The sequence below is a fragment of the Mytilus galloprovincialis genome, chromosome 6 (assembly GCF_965363235.1).
Source record: "Mytilus galloprovincialis chromosome 6, xbMytGall1.hap1.1, whole genome shotgun sequence".
NCBI lineage: Eukaryota > Metazoa > Mollusca > Bivalvia > Mytilida > Mytilidae > Mytilus > Mytilus galloprovincialis.
Genome location: NC_134843.1, coordinates 87,233,874 through 87,253,579, shown reverse-complemented (window position 1 = coordinate 87,253,579; position 19,706 = coordinate 87,233,874). Strand labels below are relative to the sequence as shown.

The following is a 19,706-nucleotide window of genomic DNA, read 5'->3' as shown; positions in this document are numbered from 1 at the left end:
CGAAAACTAGCACATTGACCCATATCCTTTTTTATTTTTTTGGCTTTTTTGATTCCTCAATGTATTCCCTAATAGTACATACTAGTTTAATGAAAAATTACATATTTTGAAACTGAGCAGCGAACATCCTTAAAATGTATTACATACAATAATTAAGTATATTTTTTAGAAAGAACATACAATGAAAAATGCTCAACACTAGTTGGAGATTCCACATGTTACAATAATATGGTTTGTGTTTCTGATATTTGTGATTGTGAGATTCCCGCCTTGCAGTATTACGTTTACTATGATAAAAGTTGTAAAACAAGTACGTATTCGTGATATACAATTTTAATCTAAGTTAGATCAAATAAAATAAGCGACACTATATGATATATAATTTATGTTTTTGACTTAGTTCTGTATACACTGTATCTCAAAATGGCTTCTCCAGCAATATCTGTTGAAGTAAGAAAACTCATTGAATAAACCAGGCTTATTAGTTCCTTAGACTTGCGTCTACATAATACTCATTAATTTGATTTGTATCAAATATTTATTATTCGTTAATTTTTTGCAATACACATTGTAATAACTGATGTCAAGGATTTGCCACTTTTCATTAAGTATTTACTCAACATCACATACGTCACCTAATTTTTACGATATGTCTTTGTATACTTAAAGTTGCCTTGTGCGCTACAAATCATTGCATGTATACAATTTATCCTATGTAGTAATTGGACAGAGGACTTTCAAATTCATAAGATAAATTGAAAAATCCCAAGGCAAAAACTGAACATTACAGAAAAGCTAATATCACTGTACAAAAAAAACCCAGCTGAAACAATATAAATTTAGCAATAAAAAAAAAACTTAGAAAAAAATCACCCCCAAAAAAACCCAATAAAATCAAATGCTTCCGGAAGGTAAGCAGATCCTCTTTCACAGGTAACAGCTCTTCCGATGCTTGTTTTAGTAATATTTTAAATGTCAAATCGAAATAAATGGGAACAGGCTTTAGCTTAATACACAATATGAGCACAATTGGTTCCCATAGTCTGATAGAAATGCCGATAGTTTGTCAAAAACCAGTTCTCCAAACGTAGCAACTATGTTCATGATGTTGTAAATTAAGAAATTTAGAATCTTTTGGACGTCTTTCATTTATATTATAAAGATAATTTTAAAATCGGTACATTTTTTAAACATTTAAATCTATTAACGTTATTGCAACCAAATACACTTTTAACATGATAACAAGTTTTAAGTACGTTTGTTTTACAATAAACGCTCCTATTCAGTTTGTACATTGAAAAAGGTTCGTTTGTCAATACACTGGTCATTTCTATTAGTATGAAACTTAAACACAATGATGATTTGTATATAATACAACCAAACACATACAACTTTGAATTCGGTGGTCGTCCACTTTCTCTGTTTACGAATCATGTCCCTTTGTAAATGGAAAATATGATGAATTTGCCGTTTTCGCGCTCTAACTTTATTTTGCCGCTCAAAACGGAGGGTTGGCAGGTATAGTTAACAACACATTCAAAAACATTGTGAGAAATACAGTGTATTTACCGAAAATTATTTTATTGATTATCCCTCTTCTCATTTTTAATATCATGTTATAACATGTATGTATCGTAAAATTGAAAATTGAAATGGGGCATGTGTCATAGAGACAACACTCGAAGGCCACCAACGGGTCTTTAATGCAGCGGGAAACGCCCGACTTGGAGGCGTGCTTAAACTAGCCCCTTAACAAAAATGTTTACTAGTTTAGTGATAATGGACGACATACTCCGAAATATACTGAAGAAATTAAAATAAAAAATCATACAAGACTAACAAAGTAACATGTATTCATTTATAGGTGCAAAATACAAAGAACCGTGTCAAACATCAGAAGATGGTTCAAATTGTCACAGCAATATGATTTGTGTGAGTGGTGTTTGTGGTTGTAACACCACCCAGTATTATAACCCAAATGTACATAGTTGTAATGAAAGTAAGTTACCTTAAGGTAGCACAATACAAAGATTTTTCATCCCCAATCAGACATCTTTAAACTGATGTAATTCCACTCATCCTTCTTTAAATTTTATAAATGAGGTACCAAAAGAAAGAAGAATGATTAATCTTTTAAATTGTGATAATTTCATTATGACATAACTATTTAGCAAATTAACCTGACGATATCGGGATATGGGTATTTACTCGGATCTTATCACGTACTTGTGATTTTTTTTAAACCGGTTTTAACGAAGAAATGTCGAAATGTTCAGAACTTAATTAAATCTGTTTTCGGGTAAGATGGTGCAAGCATACGATTTGTATGTGTCTTACACTTTGAGAAGCGAAAAATCTTTAGCTACTTTATTTAAATATTGTGTAAAAACGTTAATTATGAGCTATGAAAGTCAAGTGGCTCAAACATTTTACTGTGGAAGTTTAAAAAAAATGCAAAGAAATATTTTAACAGTGGGTTATATTTCATTAGTCTTTACTATCTATAGATTAACAACTTTTGGTTATATTTATAATTTAGAATCATCATTGAAGGTGTAGCGCGATTGCACAGTTAATTAATTATATTGATGTGCTATTTGTATGCAAGAGTGACATTCCGTTGTATTATGTGCCAATTCGAAAAAGTTATGCGAGTATTGTCTCCCTTTAACAGGTTAATTATTTTATAATTAAGTTTAGGTTTCTGATATAAATTTGAATAGTTACAAAATGTATCAATTCAATATATTTCAGTTTTTCTTATTGTGTATAAAAACATTGATGTACGAATATAATTTCATAAATTTGAAACGTTTAAAATGATTACATACCAATATAAAGAACCGTTCATCATTTTTGAAAAAGACTATGATTGAACTTCGATTAATTTATCTTCCCTTCATGATAGATTGATTGGGAAATGAACCAAAGTTCTCTAAAGGTAATCACAGAGAGGGACTAGCAAGCAATTTTTAATTGTAGCTTATTTAACGTTTAAACAACGTTCCACTATAAACAAATGTTACTTTATACAAATATAAGGACCTTGTTAGCTAAATCTACAAATTTTATTAGATATTATGAATTTTTATTACAATAGATTAATATTCTAAACTATTACATAATTAATTGTTATGTAATTAGTTGCTATATTGTGATGTCCATACTTGAATGAATTTAGCTTCTTTGTTATTCATAGCATCCCAAAATATTTTATAGATTTTTGCACAGCACAGTTTGACCTCCAAAACTGTGTCTCACAGCCAGATTTTTGTTCGCAACTTTCTCAGGAACTACATCATTAGGATTCCTGAAATTTAGTTACAAATTGAACATAAGTAAGCTTTTCCGTGTGACGCATTTTCAGATTTATCACTAAACAACTTCCGGTTTATTTCCTGTTTACCAAACTCTTTTATCATTTTACAAGTGATGACCAAGTTAAAATTTTCATCATATTTTTCAGAAACTACAACATGTACAACAATTTCTGATATTTGGTTTCATGGTTTATATAAGTCATCATTACCGTGTAATTGGTTCTCAGATTCATCACTCAAAATCTTCCAGTTTACCGAACACTTGTATAATTTTACACACGATAGCCAAGTTGAAAAGATTTGACATTTTTTTCTCAGGAACTGCAATACATGGATTTCTAAAAGTTGGTTTCAAGGTTTATCATAGTCAGCTTAACTGTGTGATGCGTTTTCCGATTCATCACTATACAACATTCTGGGCGGGCAGGGGTATCATCAGTGAGCAGTAGTTTGCAGTTTCACTTATTTCGTCATTATCATGCTCCATATTACAGGCGCATTGGCGAACAGTAAACAAGTATTCTGGAAACAATGAATAGTTATATTTATCAATCCTAACAAACTTATTGGAATAGTGCAAAACATTAAGAATTACAAATGTCTGCTTTGAACATAGCTGATATAAAGGTTTTGATTACAGCTGGAAGATACCTTGACCCTTGTTCGACAGCGGTTAGAAATATAAGTTGTTATACTCCCTTGCTTTGTTCGTCCAGTGTGTGCCATTGTGAAATGCCAGCAATGATGCATTATGACGCCGATGATAATACTTGTAACGACGGTACGTATTCAGTATCTACACTTAATCCTGTATAGACTCATACTCAGTTCACATTATGCAGTTAAGATCCGAGTTCTACAAAAGTTAGTTAATATAAGTTAAATTAAAGTGCTTGTATAGTGAGGTCGAATTCGGATAAAACATGTAAAACTTACCTCTCATTTAGAACATACTCACAACTTCTCGTCTTATGCAAAATCAGTTGATTTAACTTCTATTTTTCATGCACTATAAAATGATATACATGAAATGACTTTTTATTGTAAATCAATTATGATAGTGAACTCTAAATAAATGCTAAGAGGTGTGTAATTGTTTTGTTTATGTGTAACATATTTGTTTTTTGTTCATTTTGTGTACTTAAATAAGACCGTTAGTTTTCTCGTTTAAATTGTTTTACATTATTGTTTTGGGGCCTTTTACAGCTGACTATGCAATATGGGCTTTGCTCATTGTTGACGGCAATACGGTGACTTATAGTTGTTTATTTCTGTGTCATTTTGGTCTCTTGTGAAGAGTTGTCTCATTGGCAATCCTACCACATCTTCTTTTTTTATCAAACGAAGTGTACAATCTCCTAAGGTAATTACTATAGCAAAAGAGGTAGAAAATCAGGAGTAATGTTGTTTGTCGAATTACTATACAAGACAACAAATGAATAGAAGTATAAAAACATTTTACGTTTAGTAATGCATACTAGTATTGCAAACGTTATATAATGGTACAAATATGAAAAAAGAAAACAGTAAAGAAAGTTGTGGCGTAAAGGAGTACAAGGTTAGAAAATACTATGCATCATACAGGACTCTGGAGTCATTGTTAAAATAGATTTAAGAATAGATTGTCTTAAACTCCAATTCTTTATTTTCATTATTTTTTAAATCAGACAGTAAAGTGATTTTGTAAGAAAAATATATGAACAGAAAATACGAAACAATGCTTTTGAATGACCCATTTAACATGCATTAATACCGAGTGGCTCACTCACCACCGGTGTCGCGAAATAAGAAATCGTCGGTACTGCAAAAAAAATTGAACCGGACGTCATGGAACGACGTCCATTATCGCCGAACTAGTATAAATTATAATTGTTTAGGGGCCAGCTGAAGAACGCCTCCGGGTTCTGGATTTTATTGCTACATTTAAGACCCATTTGTGGCCTTCGGCTTTTGTCTGTTCTGTAGTCGGGTTGTTGTCACTTTGACATATTCCCCATTTCCATTCTCAATTTTATACATAATATATTTACAACACAACTGACTTTAGAAAAATACTAACAAACATACATAATAGAAAAATACTAACAAACATACATAATAGATAAATAACACATCTGACTTTAGAAAAGTATAAACAAACTTACATAATAGATATATACAACATATCTGACTTTAGAGAAAAGTATAAACAAACTTACATAATAGATATATACAACATATCTGACTTTATAGAAAAGTAAAAACAAACTTACATAATAGATATATACAACATATCTGACTTTAGAGAAAAGTATAAACAAACATACATAATAGATATATACAACACATCTGACTTTAGAAAAGTATAAACAAACATACATAATAGATATATACAACACATCTGACTTTAGAAAAGTATAAACAAACATAGATAATAGATATATAACATATCTGACTTTAGAGAAGTATAAACAAACATTCATAATAGATATATACAACACATCTGACTGAAGAAAAGTATAAACAAACATAGATAATAGATATATACAACATATCTGACTTTAGAAAAGTATAAACAAACGTACATAATAGATATATACAACTTATCTGACTTTAGAAATGTATAAACAAACATACATAATAGATATATACAACTTATCTGACTTTACAAATGTATAAACAAACATAAATAATAGATATATACAACACATCTGACTTTAGAAATGTATAAACAAACATAAATAATAGATATATACAACATATCTGACTTTAGAGAAAAGTATAAACAAACATACATAATAGATATATACAACATATCTGACTTTAGAAAAGTATAAACAAACATACATAATAGATATATACAACACATCTGACTTTAGAAAAGTATAAACAAACATACATAATAGATATATACAACACATCTGACATCAGACTTTAGAAAAGTATAAACAAACATACATAATAGATATATACAACACATCTGACTTTAGAAAAGTATAAACAAACATACATAATAGATATATACAACACATCTGACTTTAGAAAAGTATAAACAAACATACATAATACATGTAGATATATACAACACATCTGACTTTAGAAAAGTATAAACAAACATACATAATAGATATATACAACATATCTGACTTTAGAAAAGTATAAAGAAACATTCATAATAGATATATACAACATATATGACTTTAGAGAAAAGTATAAACAACCTTACATAATAGATATATACAACATATCTGACTTTAGAAAAGTATAAACAAACATACATAATAGATATATACAACATATCTGACTTTAGAGAAAAGTATAAACAAACATACATAATAGATATATACAACACATCTGACTTTAGAAAAGTATAAACAAACATACATTATAGATATATACAACATATCTGACTTTAGAAAAGTATAAACAAACATACATAATAGATATATACAACATATCTGACTTTAGAGAAAAGTATAAACAAACATACATAATAGATATATACAACATATCTGACTCTAGAAAAGTATAAACAAACATACATAATAGATATTCAACATATCTGACTTTAGAGAAAAGTATAAACAAACATACATAATAGATATATACAACATATCTGACTTTAGAAAAGTATAAACAAACATACATAATAGATATATACAACACATCTGACTTTAGAAAAGTATAAACAAACATACATAATAGATACATACAACATATCTGACTTTAGAGAAAAGTATAAAGAAGCATACATAATAGATATATACAACATATCTGACTTTAGAAAAGTATCAACAAACATACATAATAGATATATACAACATATCTGACTTTAGAAAAGTATAAACAACATACATAATAGATATATACAACATATATGACTTTAGAAAAGTATAAACAAACATACATAATAGATATATACAACACATCTGACTTTAGTAAAGTATAAACAAACATACATAATAGATATACAACACATCTAACTTTAGAAAAGTATAAACAAACATAGATAATAGATATATACAACATATCTGACTTTAGAAAAGTATAAAAACATACATAATAGATATATACAACATATCTGACTCTAGAAAAGTATAAACAAACATACATAATAGATATATACAACACATCTGACTTTAGAGAAAAGTATAAACAAACATACATAATAAATATATACAACATATCTGACTCTAGAAAAGTATAAACAAACATACATAATAGATATATACAACACATCTGACTTTAGAGAAAAGTATATTAAACAAACATACATAATAGATATATACAACATATCTTACTCTAGAAAAGTATAAACAAACATACATAATAGATATACAACATATCTGACTTAAGAGAAAAGTATAAACAAACATACATAATAGATATATACAACACATCTGACTTTAGTAAAGTATAAACAAATTTACATAATAGATATATACAACATATTATCTGAATTTAGAGAAAAGTATAAACAAACATACATAATAGTTATATACAACACATCTGACTTTAGAAAAGTATAAACAAACATGCATAATAGATATATACAACATATCTGACTTTAAAGAAGTATAAACAAACATTCATAATAGATATATACAACACATCTGACTTTAGAAAAGTATAAACAAACATACATAATAGATATATACAACATATCTGACTTTAGAGAAAAGTATAAAGAAGCATACATAATAGATATATACAACATATCTGACTTTAGAAAAGTATCAACAAACATACATAATAGATATATACAACATATCTGACTTTAGAAAAGTATAAACAACATACATAATAGATATATACAACATATATGACTTTAGAAAAGTATAAACAAACATACATAATAGATATATACAACATATCTGACTTTAGAAAAGTATAAAAAAAAACATACATAATAGATATATACAACACATCTGACTTTAGAAAAGTATAAACAAACATAAATAATAGATATATACAACATATCTGACTTTAGAAAAGTATAAACAAATTTACATAATAGATATATACAACATATCTGACTTTAAAAAAGTATAAACAAACATACATAATAGATATATACAACACACCTGACTTTAAAAAAGTATAAACAAACATACATAATAGATATATACAACATATATGACTTTAGAGAAAAGTATAAACAACCTTACATAATAGATATATACAACATATCTGACTTTAGAAAAGTATAAACAAACATACATAATAGATATATACAACATATCTGACTTTAGAGAAAAGTATAAACAAACATACATAATAGATATATACAACACATCTGACTTTAGAAAAGTATAAACAAACATACATAATAGATATATACAACACATCTGACTTAAAAAAAGTATAAACAAACATACATAATAGATAGATACAACATATATGACTTTAGAGAAAAGTATAAACAACCTTACATAATAGATATATACAACATACATAATAGATATATACAACATATCTGACTTTAGAAAAGTATAAACAAACATACATAATAGATATATACAACACATCTGACTTTGGAAAAGTATAAACAAACATACATAATAGATATATACAACATATCTGACTTTAGAAAAGTATAAACAAACATACATAATAGATATATACAACACATCTGACTTTAGAAAAGTATAAACAAACGTACATAATAGATATACAACACATCTAACTTTAGAAAAGTATAAACAACCTTACATAATAGATATATACAACACATCTGACTTTAGAAAAGTATAAACAAACATACATAATAGATATATACAACACATCTAACTTTAGAAAAGTATAAACAAACATACATAATAGATATATACAACACATCTGACTTTAGAAAAGTATAAACAAACATACATAATAGATATATACAACACATCTGACTTTAGAAAAGTATAAACAAACGTACATAATAGATATACAACACATCTAACTTTAGAAAAGTATAAACAAACGTACATAATAGATATACAACATATCTGAATTTAGAGAAAAGTATAAACAAACATACATAATAGATATATACAACATATCTGACTTTAGAAAAGTATAAACAAACATACATAATAGATATATACAACATATCTGACTTTAGAAAAGTATAAACAAACATACATAATAGATATACAACACATCTAACATTAGAAAAGTATAAACAAACGTACATAATAGATATACAACATATCTGAATTTAGAGAAAAGTATAAACAAACATACATAATAGATATATACAACATATCTGACTTTAGAAAAGTATAAACAAACATACATAATAGATATATACAACATATCTGACTTTAGAAAAGTATAAACAAACATACATAATAGATATATACAACATATCTGACTTTAGAAAAGTATAAACAAACATACATTATAGATATATACAACACATCGGACTTTAGAAAAGTATAAACAAACATACATAATAGATATATACAACATATCTGACTTTAGAAAAGTATAAACAAACATACATAATAGATAGAAAAGTATAAACAAACATACATAATAGATATATACAACATATCTGACTTTAGAAAAGTATAAACAAACATACATAATAGATATATACAACACATCTGACTTTAGAAAAGTATAAACAAACATACATAATAGATATATACAACACATCTGACTTTAGAAAAGTATAAACAAACGTACATAATAGATATATACAACACATCTGACTTTAGAGAAAAGTATAAAGAAGCATACATAATAGATATATACAACATATCTGACTTTAGAAAAGTATAAACAAACATACATAATAGATATATACAACATATCTGACTTTAGAAAAGTATAAACAAACATACATAATAGATATATACAACATATATGACTTTAGAGAAAAGTATAAACAACCATACATTATAGATATATACAACATATCTGACTTTAGAAAAGTATAAACAAACATACATTATAGATATATACAACATATCTGACTTTAGAGAAAAGTATAAACAAACATACATAATAGATATATACAACACATCTAACTTTAGAAAAGTATAAACAACCTTACATAATAGATATATACAACATATCTGACTTTAGAAAAAAGTATAAAGAAGCATACATAATAGATATATACAACATATCTGACTTTAGAGAAAAGTATAAACAAACATACATAATAGATATATACAACACATCTGACTTTAGAAAAGTATAAACAAACATACATAATAGATATATACAACATATCTGAATTTAGAGAAAAGTATAAACAAACATACATAATAGATATATACAACACATCTGACTTTAGAAAAGTATAAACAAACATACATAATAGATATATACAACATATCTGACTTTAGAAAAGTATAAACAAACATACATAATAGATATATACAACACATCTGACTTTAGAAAAGTATAAACAAACATACATAATAGATATACAACACATCTAACTTTAGAAAAGTATAAACAAACGTACATAATAGATATACAACATATCTGAATTTAGAAAAAAGTATAAACAAACATACATAATAGATATATACAACATATCTGACTTTAGAAAAGTATAAACAAACATACATAATAGATATATACAACACATCTGACTTTAGAAAAGTATAAACAAACATACATAATAGATATACAACACATCTAACTTTAGAAAAGTATAAACAAACGTACATAATAGATATACAACATATCTGAATTTAGAAAAAAGTATAAACAAACATACATAATAGATATATACAACATATCTGACTTTAGAAAAGTATAAACAAACATAGAAAATAGATATATACAACATATCTGACTTTAGAAAAGTATAAACAAACATACATAATAGATATATACAACATATCTGACTCTAGAAAAGTATAAACAAACATACATAATAGATATACAACATATCTGACTTAAGAGAAAAGTATAAACAAACATACATAATAGATATATACAACACATCTGACTTTAGTAAAGTATATCTGAATTTAGAGAAAAGTATAAACAAACATACATAATAGATATATACAACATATCTGACTTTAGAAAAGTATAAACAAACATACATAATAGATATATACAACATATCTGACTTTAGAAAAGTATAAACAAACATACATAATAGATATATACAACACATCTGACTTTAGAAAAGTATAAACAAACATACATAATAGATATACAACACATCTAACTTTAGAAAAGTATAAACAAACGTACATAATAGATATACAACATATCTGAATTTAGAAAAAAGTATAAACAAACATACATAATAGATATATACAACATATCTGACTTTAGAAAAGTATAAACAAACATAGAAAATAGATATATACAACATATCTGACTTTAGAAAAGTATAAACAAACATACATAATAGATATATACAACATATCTGACTCTAGAAAAGTATAAACAAACATACATAATAGATATACAACATATCTGACTTAAGAGAAAAGTATAAACAAACATACATAATAGATATATACAACACATCTGACTTTAGTAAAGTATAAACAAATTTACATAATAGATATATACAACATATCTGATTTTAGAAAAGTATAAACAAACATACATAATAGATATATACAACATATCTGACTCTAGAAAAGTATAAACAAACATACATAATAGATATACAACATATCTGACTTAAGAGAAAAGTATAAACAAACATACATAATAGATATATACAACACATCTGACTTTAGTAAAGTATAAACAAATTTACATAATAGATATATACAACATAACTGACTTTAGAAAAGTATAAACAAACATACATAATAGATATATACAACATATGTGACTTTAGAGTAAGGTATAAAGAAGCATACATAATAGATATATACAACATATCTGACTCTAGAAAAGTAAAAACAAACATACATAATAGATATACAACATATTTGACTTTAGAGAAAAGTATAAACAAACATACATAATAGATATATACAACACATCTGACTTTAGAAAAGTATAAACAAACATACATAATAGATATATACAACATATCTGACTTTAGAGTAAAGTATAAAGAAGCATACATAATAGATATATACAACATATCTGACTCTAGTAAAGTATAAACAAATTTACATAATAGATATATACAACATATCTGAATTTAGAGAAAAGTATAAACAAACATACATAATAGTTATATACAACACATCTGACTTTAGAAAAGTATAAACAAACATACATAATAGATAAACAACCCATCTGACTTTAGTAAAGTATAAACAAAACCAATTGAAAATCAAAATGCAGCAAATAAGAAGTTATGATTACCCTCTTGTAATTGTGTTTGTTTTGTAGGATAATGAGATTATTACATCAACGCATAAGAATAAAAAAAATTGACACATTTGAAGTAAAATGTAAATTTATCATAAAAACCGAACTGCTTTGTTGCATTTTAGCTAGTTTCAATGCAGAGGAGTTTGTTAATGATACGAAGGGATTTGGAAATATTGTAGGAGCAACGATAGATTCAATTCATCATATGCATATAGAGATAGAAGAAAAAGAGCACGTAAGATGGGTCTATTCATTTATATTGTTTTTTGGCACGTTCTTTTGTCACTCTGTCGTGCTTTTTGTTTTTGTAAACAACATTTTTTTCTTTATCGGATTGTGATCTTGTTTGGATTAACATTCACATAGAATAAGAGAAAGATCTTATCGGAGTATAAAACCAGCATTCTCACTGATTCCGTTGAATCCATTTATTATTCAAAGTATACAATAAGTGTTACGTGGATGTAAAGAGCGGCGAAAGATACCAAAGGAGTATTCTTTTTCTAGCCTGATACACCTTTGCATCTTTTATCTCTAATATTAGTGAAATTCCATCTCCTTAAGTTCATCTAGATTTTTACATCACAACAGACAAATAGTTTAGATTAAATTTCGACATACAGATGTTCATTGGTAGCTTTATTGTGTTTTTTTTTTTTTTGTTTACTTGTGTTTCTTTTTTATTGATTCCAAAAACGAAGTCAAAAGTATTTTCCTTATTCATAAAAAATATATAGATAATACAAGTATTTCTTTTTGCAAATGAAAGGACATGAAGAATGAAAAGTAACTGTTCATAAACACTAACCCGCTGTATCCTGTACAATGATTAATGTGTACACATTACTACATATATTGCCTGAAACAAAAATATGTTCAACTATTGAAAAACATCATAAGTGTTAGACTTTGATTTGTATCAAGTAGTTATATTTTAACTATGAGAATATTCAAGATTGAATGCTACTTGTATGTGTAATTGTATTCCTAGTCGTATGTGTATGACAGTTTCTGTAAATCTCTAGTCTAAACAGTTTATTTGTTTATTTATATCTTATAACAACCGTAACGTGAACAATATGATAGGTGTCACTTCTGAATATGTCCATCCGTAACACCCGAGTAAACATGGTAAACTTCTGGTGTTTCTTTTACTTTTATTTGTGTTGCTCAATATATATATAATCAGACACAGAACGCTATGACATACAAAAAAAAATCATTTCTAAATATGTCCATTCATTTCATCCTAGTAAACATGGATTATTGGTTAACTTCTGGTGTTTCTTTTTTTTTTATATATATACAAGATAGAGAACGTTATGACAAATTAAAAAAAAAAATCCACAAAACGTGATACAAATATTGAAGTTGAATCTTCTTCTTTTTTATTTACATGAAAAAGTCCTTTACATTTTACAAAAAAAAAATACAACTGTTTGATTAACAGATTACATATGATTTCTTTATTTTTGTTTTATTATACCCATTACAATATTTATTTCTATGTGATTTTCTTACAGATAATTGAAGAAATGGTTACAGTTTTATCTGTGTTACCTACAGAAAACGAAGCTGAAATGGAAAATGTCTTAGAAGCTTCGAACCAAATTTCTAAGGAAGCAGATGCCTTATCGGATAACGTTCAGGTAGTAAATCAAAAATTAGTATGAATTGTTTGACTGGATTTTTCTCATTTTAAATCATAAAAAATTTAAGCTGGCCCCTAAACAAATATGATGTATGTATACTAGTCCGTTGTCAGAATAGGACACAAAAGAAAATAAACAAAATGACAATAATACACAAATAACAGCAGACCACTAGCAGTAACTGATATGCCAGCTCCAGTCCTCAATTAAACTGCTTGAAATATTATGTCTTCATAAAATGAATATCAGTCAAAATCACTCTTGGTAAGGGTTTAGTATTATTATACCATCATAAAATATATGAGAAGAACATAACCCGTAACATGTCAACAACTAGTTTTAGAATAAATATGTTTAATTCCCATGCAAAGACTATAAGTGAATCAAAATTAAAGCCAAAATATGCAATCTTTAATGACATGACAACAGTATCGTAACTATATCCCTTCCTATCAGCGTTTAATTTCATTCAAATTAAGAACAACATAACAGAACGTTAAAACTAACTATAAGGTGACCAACAGGATTAACGTTACGTTAAATTTTATCGATATTTTATCAAAATTAAACGGATCGTTAGTGCTAACGACAAGTTGAACAACCGGCCACTGACGTCATGCATACAATAATGGATATTACCAGGATGCTGTCGATGACGTTGCTTGAGAATGAGAAGAAAAAAATAGTGTTCCTCCCCTTCTTTTTCTTCTTGGTCAATGTAATAAGAATTTGTTATTAACTAATCCAAGAATTGAAACATAGAAACATTTTCTTAAAATTATAATATAGAAAAACTAATCCAAGAATTAAAACCTTGAAAAATATTCAACTCATAACTATAAAACACTAAAAATTAAGTCATGCGCAATTAACAAAATCATGAAAATTGAGCATGATTATAATGATAAGTTTTTAATTATTTTAGTTTTCTTACAGGATGCGTTACTTAATGTTATGGACAAGATATCTGATCAGATTTCACATACTGATGTCAATAAAAGTGAACAGGGGAAAGTAAAACATATGGTCAAGTGAGTATAATATTAAAGCAAACCGGGGAAATTAGAAACTATGGTCAAGTGAGTATAACATTAAAGCGAACCGGGGAAATTAGAAACTATGGTCAAGGGAGTATAACATTAAAGCGAACCGGGGAAATTAGAAACTATGGTCAAGTGAGTATAACATTAAAGCGAACCGGGGAAATTAGAAACTATGGTCAAGTAAGAATAACATTAAAACGAACCGGGGAAAGCAGAAACTATGGTTAAGTGAGAAAAACATTAAAGCGAACCGGGGAAATTAGAAAATATGGCCAAGTAAGTATTACATTAAAGTGATCCAGGGAAAGTAGAAAATATGGTCAAGTGAGTAAAACATTAAAGTGAACCAGGGAAAGTAGAAAATATGGTCAAGTGAGTATTACATTAAAATGAACTGGGGAAAGTAGAAAATATGGACAAGTGAGTAAAACATTCTAGTGAACCGAGGAAAGTAGAAACTATGGTCAAATGAGAAAAACATTCAAATGAACCGGGGAAAGTAGAAACTATGGTCAAGTGAATATAACATTAAAGCGAACCGGGGAAATTAGAAAATATGGTAATGTGAGTATAACATTAAAGTGAACCGGGGAAAGTGAGTATTACATTAAAGTGAACCGGGGAAAGTAGAAACCATGGTCAAGTGAGAATAACATTAAAGGTGTCATACCACCAATTAAAAGTCCCACTAAAGATAACCCTTGGTTTTCTGGAAATCTTTAATTAGTATACTATGGATTGCATTAATCCTCAATTTTGAATGCAAACTCATTAACAAGTTAATTTTAGCTCAAAATGGTCTAAATATATTTTTCTTTCACCAAAAGTTTCATCACTGCCAATTTGTTGGTTAGTTTAAGTAAACAATGACATCAAATGCACTATTTTTTGTCCGAGTAGGCCTACTTTCACATACGTTTTAAATTTGAGGGAGTAATTGGTGGTATGATACCTAAAGCGATCCGGGGAAATTAGAAAATGAGTTAAACATTGAAGTGAACCGGGGAAAGCAGAAACTATGGCCAAGTGAGAATAACATTAAAGTGAACTGGGGAAAGTAGAAACTATGGTCAAGTGAGAACAACATTAAAGCGAACCGGGGAAATTAGAAACTATGGCCAAGTGAGAATAACATTAAAGTGAACCGGGGAAACTAGAAACTATGGTCAAGTGAGAACAACATTAAAGTGAACCGAGGAAAGTAGAAACTATGGTCAAGTAAGAATAACATTCAAGTGAACCGGGGAAAGTAGAAACTATGGTCAAGTGAGAACAACATTAAAGCGAACCGGGGAAATTAGAAAATATGGTCAAGTGAGTATTACATTAAAGTGAACCGGGAAAAGTAGAAAATATGGTCAAGTGAGAATAACATTAAAGTGAAATGGGGAAAGTAGTAACCATGGTCAAGTGAGATTAACATTAAAGCGAACCGGGGAAATTAGAAAATATGGTCAAGTAAGATTAACATTAAAGTGAACTTGGGAAAGTAGAAAATATGGTCAAGTGAGTAAAACATTAAAGTACACCGGGGAAAGTAGAAAATATGGTCAAGTGAGTATAACATTTAAGTGAACCGGGGAATGTAGAAACTATGGTCAAGTGAGTATTATATTAAAGTGAACCGGGGAAAGTAGAAAATATGGTCAAGTGAGTACAACATTAAAGTTAACCGGGGAATTTTGAAAATATGGTTAAGTGAGTATTACATTAAAGTGAACCGGGGAAAGTAGAAAATAAGGTCATGTAAGTATAACATTAAAGTGAACCGGGGAAAATGAGTATAACATTAAAGTGAACCGGGAAAAGTTGAAAATATGGTCAAGTGAGAATAACATTAAAGATTTCATACCACCAATTAAAAGTCCCACTAAAAATAACCCCTGGTTTTCTGGAAATCTTTAATTAGTATACTATGGAGTGCATTAATCCTCAATTTTGAATGCAAACTCATTAGTTAATTTTAGCTCAAAATGGTCTTAATATATTTTTTCTTTCACCAAAAGTTTCATCACTGCCTATTTGTTGGTTAGTTTAAGTAAACAATGACATCAAATGCACTATTTTTTGTCCCAGTAGGCCTACTTTCACATACGTTTTAAATTTGAGGGAGTAATTGGTGGTATGACACCTAAAGCGATCCGGGGAAGTTAGAAAATGAGTAAAACATTAAAGTGAACCGAGGAAAGCAGAAACTATGGCCAAGTGAGAATAACATTTAAATGAACCGGGGGAAGTAGAAACTATGGTCAAGTGAGAATAACATTCAAGTGAACCGGGGAAAGTAGAAACTATGGTCAAGTGAGAACAACATTAAAGCGAACCGGGGAAATTAGAAAATATGGTCAAGTCAGTATTACATTAAAGTGAACTGGGGAAAGTAGAAAATATGGTCAAGTGAGTAAAACATTAAAGTGAACCGGGGAAAGTAGAAAATATGGTCAAGTGAGTATAACATTAAAGTTAACCGGAGAAAGTAGAAACTATGGTCAAGTGAGTATAATATTTAAGTGAACCGGGGAAAGTAGAAACCCTGATCAAGTGAGATTAACATTAAAGTGAACCGGGGAAAGTAGAAACTATGGTCATGTCAGTATAACATTAAAGGGAACCGGGGAGAGTAGAAACTATGGTCAAGTGAGTATGATATTAAAGTGAACCGGGGAAAGTAGAAACCCTGGTCAAGTAAGAATAACATTAAAGACTTGAAGAAGAAAAAAATTAATCACGGATACTTATTGTTCAAATAACTTTGACACGGAGTTGACATTTTTGTAGATGTCTATATTTATTACAAAGAGGAAATTCTAAATCTTGAAGATATATATGTACAACATGAATATCTTCAACATTTATTTTTGCAGGATTAAAAAATGTTTGCTTTCTACAAATTTTCTAAAAAAGGAAAACCATTTGGACTATAAAGGGAACTCTGATACAGGTATTGTGACGTCATCCTCTCAATTATATCGTAAACATGATACGTTTACAGAAATATCTGTGCTTTTTAGAAGATCATTGTTCTGCCCTGTCGGACTCTTTACATTTCTTTTAATTCAAAACCAGAGAGATGTGTCAGCTTCTGCTTAGTGATATTGATTTGAAGAGACAAGTGACTCTAATATATAGATATCAGCCTTTAACTATCAGTGTTATCTTAAATAATAGAACGGGAATTAGAGGTAGAATACTGAATTTATCCGGGTCTCAGCCATTTGCTTCAATTCTAAAAAAGTTTTTCATATATTTGTAGCGACCTACAATTAGCCAATATATGCACATGAATTACGACAACTTGAGTCAGAATCGCGTAACCCTAAATTGGTTGCAATTACAGAATTTATCTATAGATGATTTACAAAAATCATGTTATTTTCAATGATGACAATAAAAAAGTCGCGGATGTTATGATGATGGAACCCTCGTGGAATAACAGTCCACTGATATTGATTAAACATAGCTAATGATATAAACTTTTGGAATATTTATGGAATATCTCTTTGACAGATGACAAAAAAAAATGTTCTCATCTACAATCCCGTCTCCTTTTCCTTGAATGTGACCTACTGAGTTACACTTATCATCGGGATGTTACTGACATGAACATTATCAACTGGTGCCATATATGGTAAAGGATTTACTTATCCTTAAAAAGCACCCGAAATCATCCCCAGTTTTTGGTGGGGTTTGTATTTAGTTTTTTTGTTGTTGTGTGTTGTCAATTGTTGCTTGTCTGTTGGTCTTTTTCTATTTTAGACTTGGCGTTGTCATTTTATACAACGAGTTTGAATGTCCCTTTGTCATCTTTCGCCTCTCTTCGAAAAAGATATCAGTGGAAATAATGGCAAAACAGTTATACCTGTTGTATAATTCAAATTTCTTATTTGATAGAATATTTTTAATCAGAAAAGAACAAAGTAAGAAATAAACATCTCGTATTTGCACAAAAAACAGGTTTTCCCGAGCGAAGCAACTGAAAAGGGTTTCTCAGGCAATTTTTTTCCTTGAAACTAAATGCTATTAACATATTTACATTTCTTGATAGATACATCAACTACCGGTACCTTATCCTGACCTCGTTAACATTAGTGTAGATCATGTATTAAATTATGGTTAATTGTGTTAGTACACAGATTTTCATTAATCCAGATTTAATCTATGTATTCACCTAAATGTTTTTTATACTAGTTGCTATGTTTACAAAATTCCTAGATGACACGTGTTCTGTTGCGCTGTATATGGAATATTATTAGGCATTTTTTTTTTTTTGGAGCAGTTTCTCTATGAAATGTGTTAAAATAGGCTTGGCAAGTATAATAAGAATAGCGAGAAATTCTAAATTCAAAAATATTGTAAAAAAAAATGCAATTACGATTGTTAAATTTCTTTGGTAAATTAAGGGATTAGGT

General features: G+C 28.2%; 1 protein-coding gene across 6 annotated transcripts in view; it reads left to right on the top strand.

Annotated features, from left to right (window-relative positions):
- The window catches only part of LOC143080593 (polycystin-1-like protein 2), a 113,111-nt gene that overhangs the window by 44,990 nt on the left and 48,415 nt on the right, over nt 1-19,706 (top strand). For all 6 annotated transcript variants that reach the window (XM_076256504.1, XM_076256506.1, XM_076256505.1 and 3 more), the window contains 6 exons: nt 170-310; nt 1,865-1,999; nt 3,961-4,101; nt 12,725-12,837; nt 14,126-14,251; nt 15,191-15,285. In XM_076256504.1, coding sequence (XP_076112619.1) covers nt 170-310; nt 1,865-1,999; nt 3,961-4,101; nt 12,725-12,837; nt 14,126-14,251; nt 15,191-15,285 — 751 coding nt within the window. The remainder of the gene's footprint in view (nt 1-169; nt 311-1,864; nt 2,000-3,960; nt 4,102-12,724; nt 12,838-14,125; nt 14,252-15,190; nt 15,286-19,706) is intronic.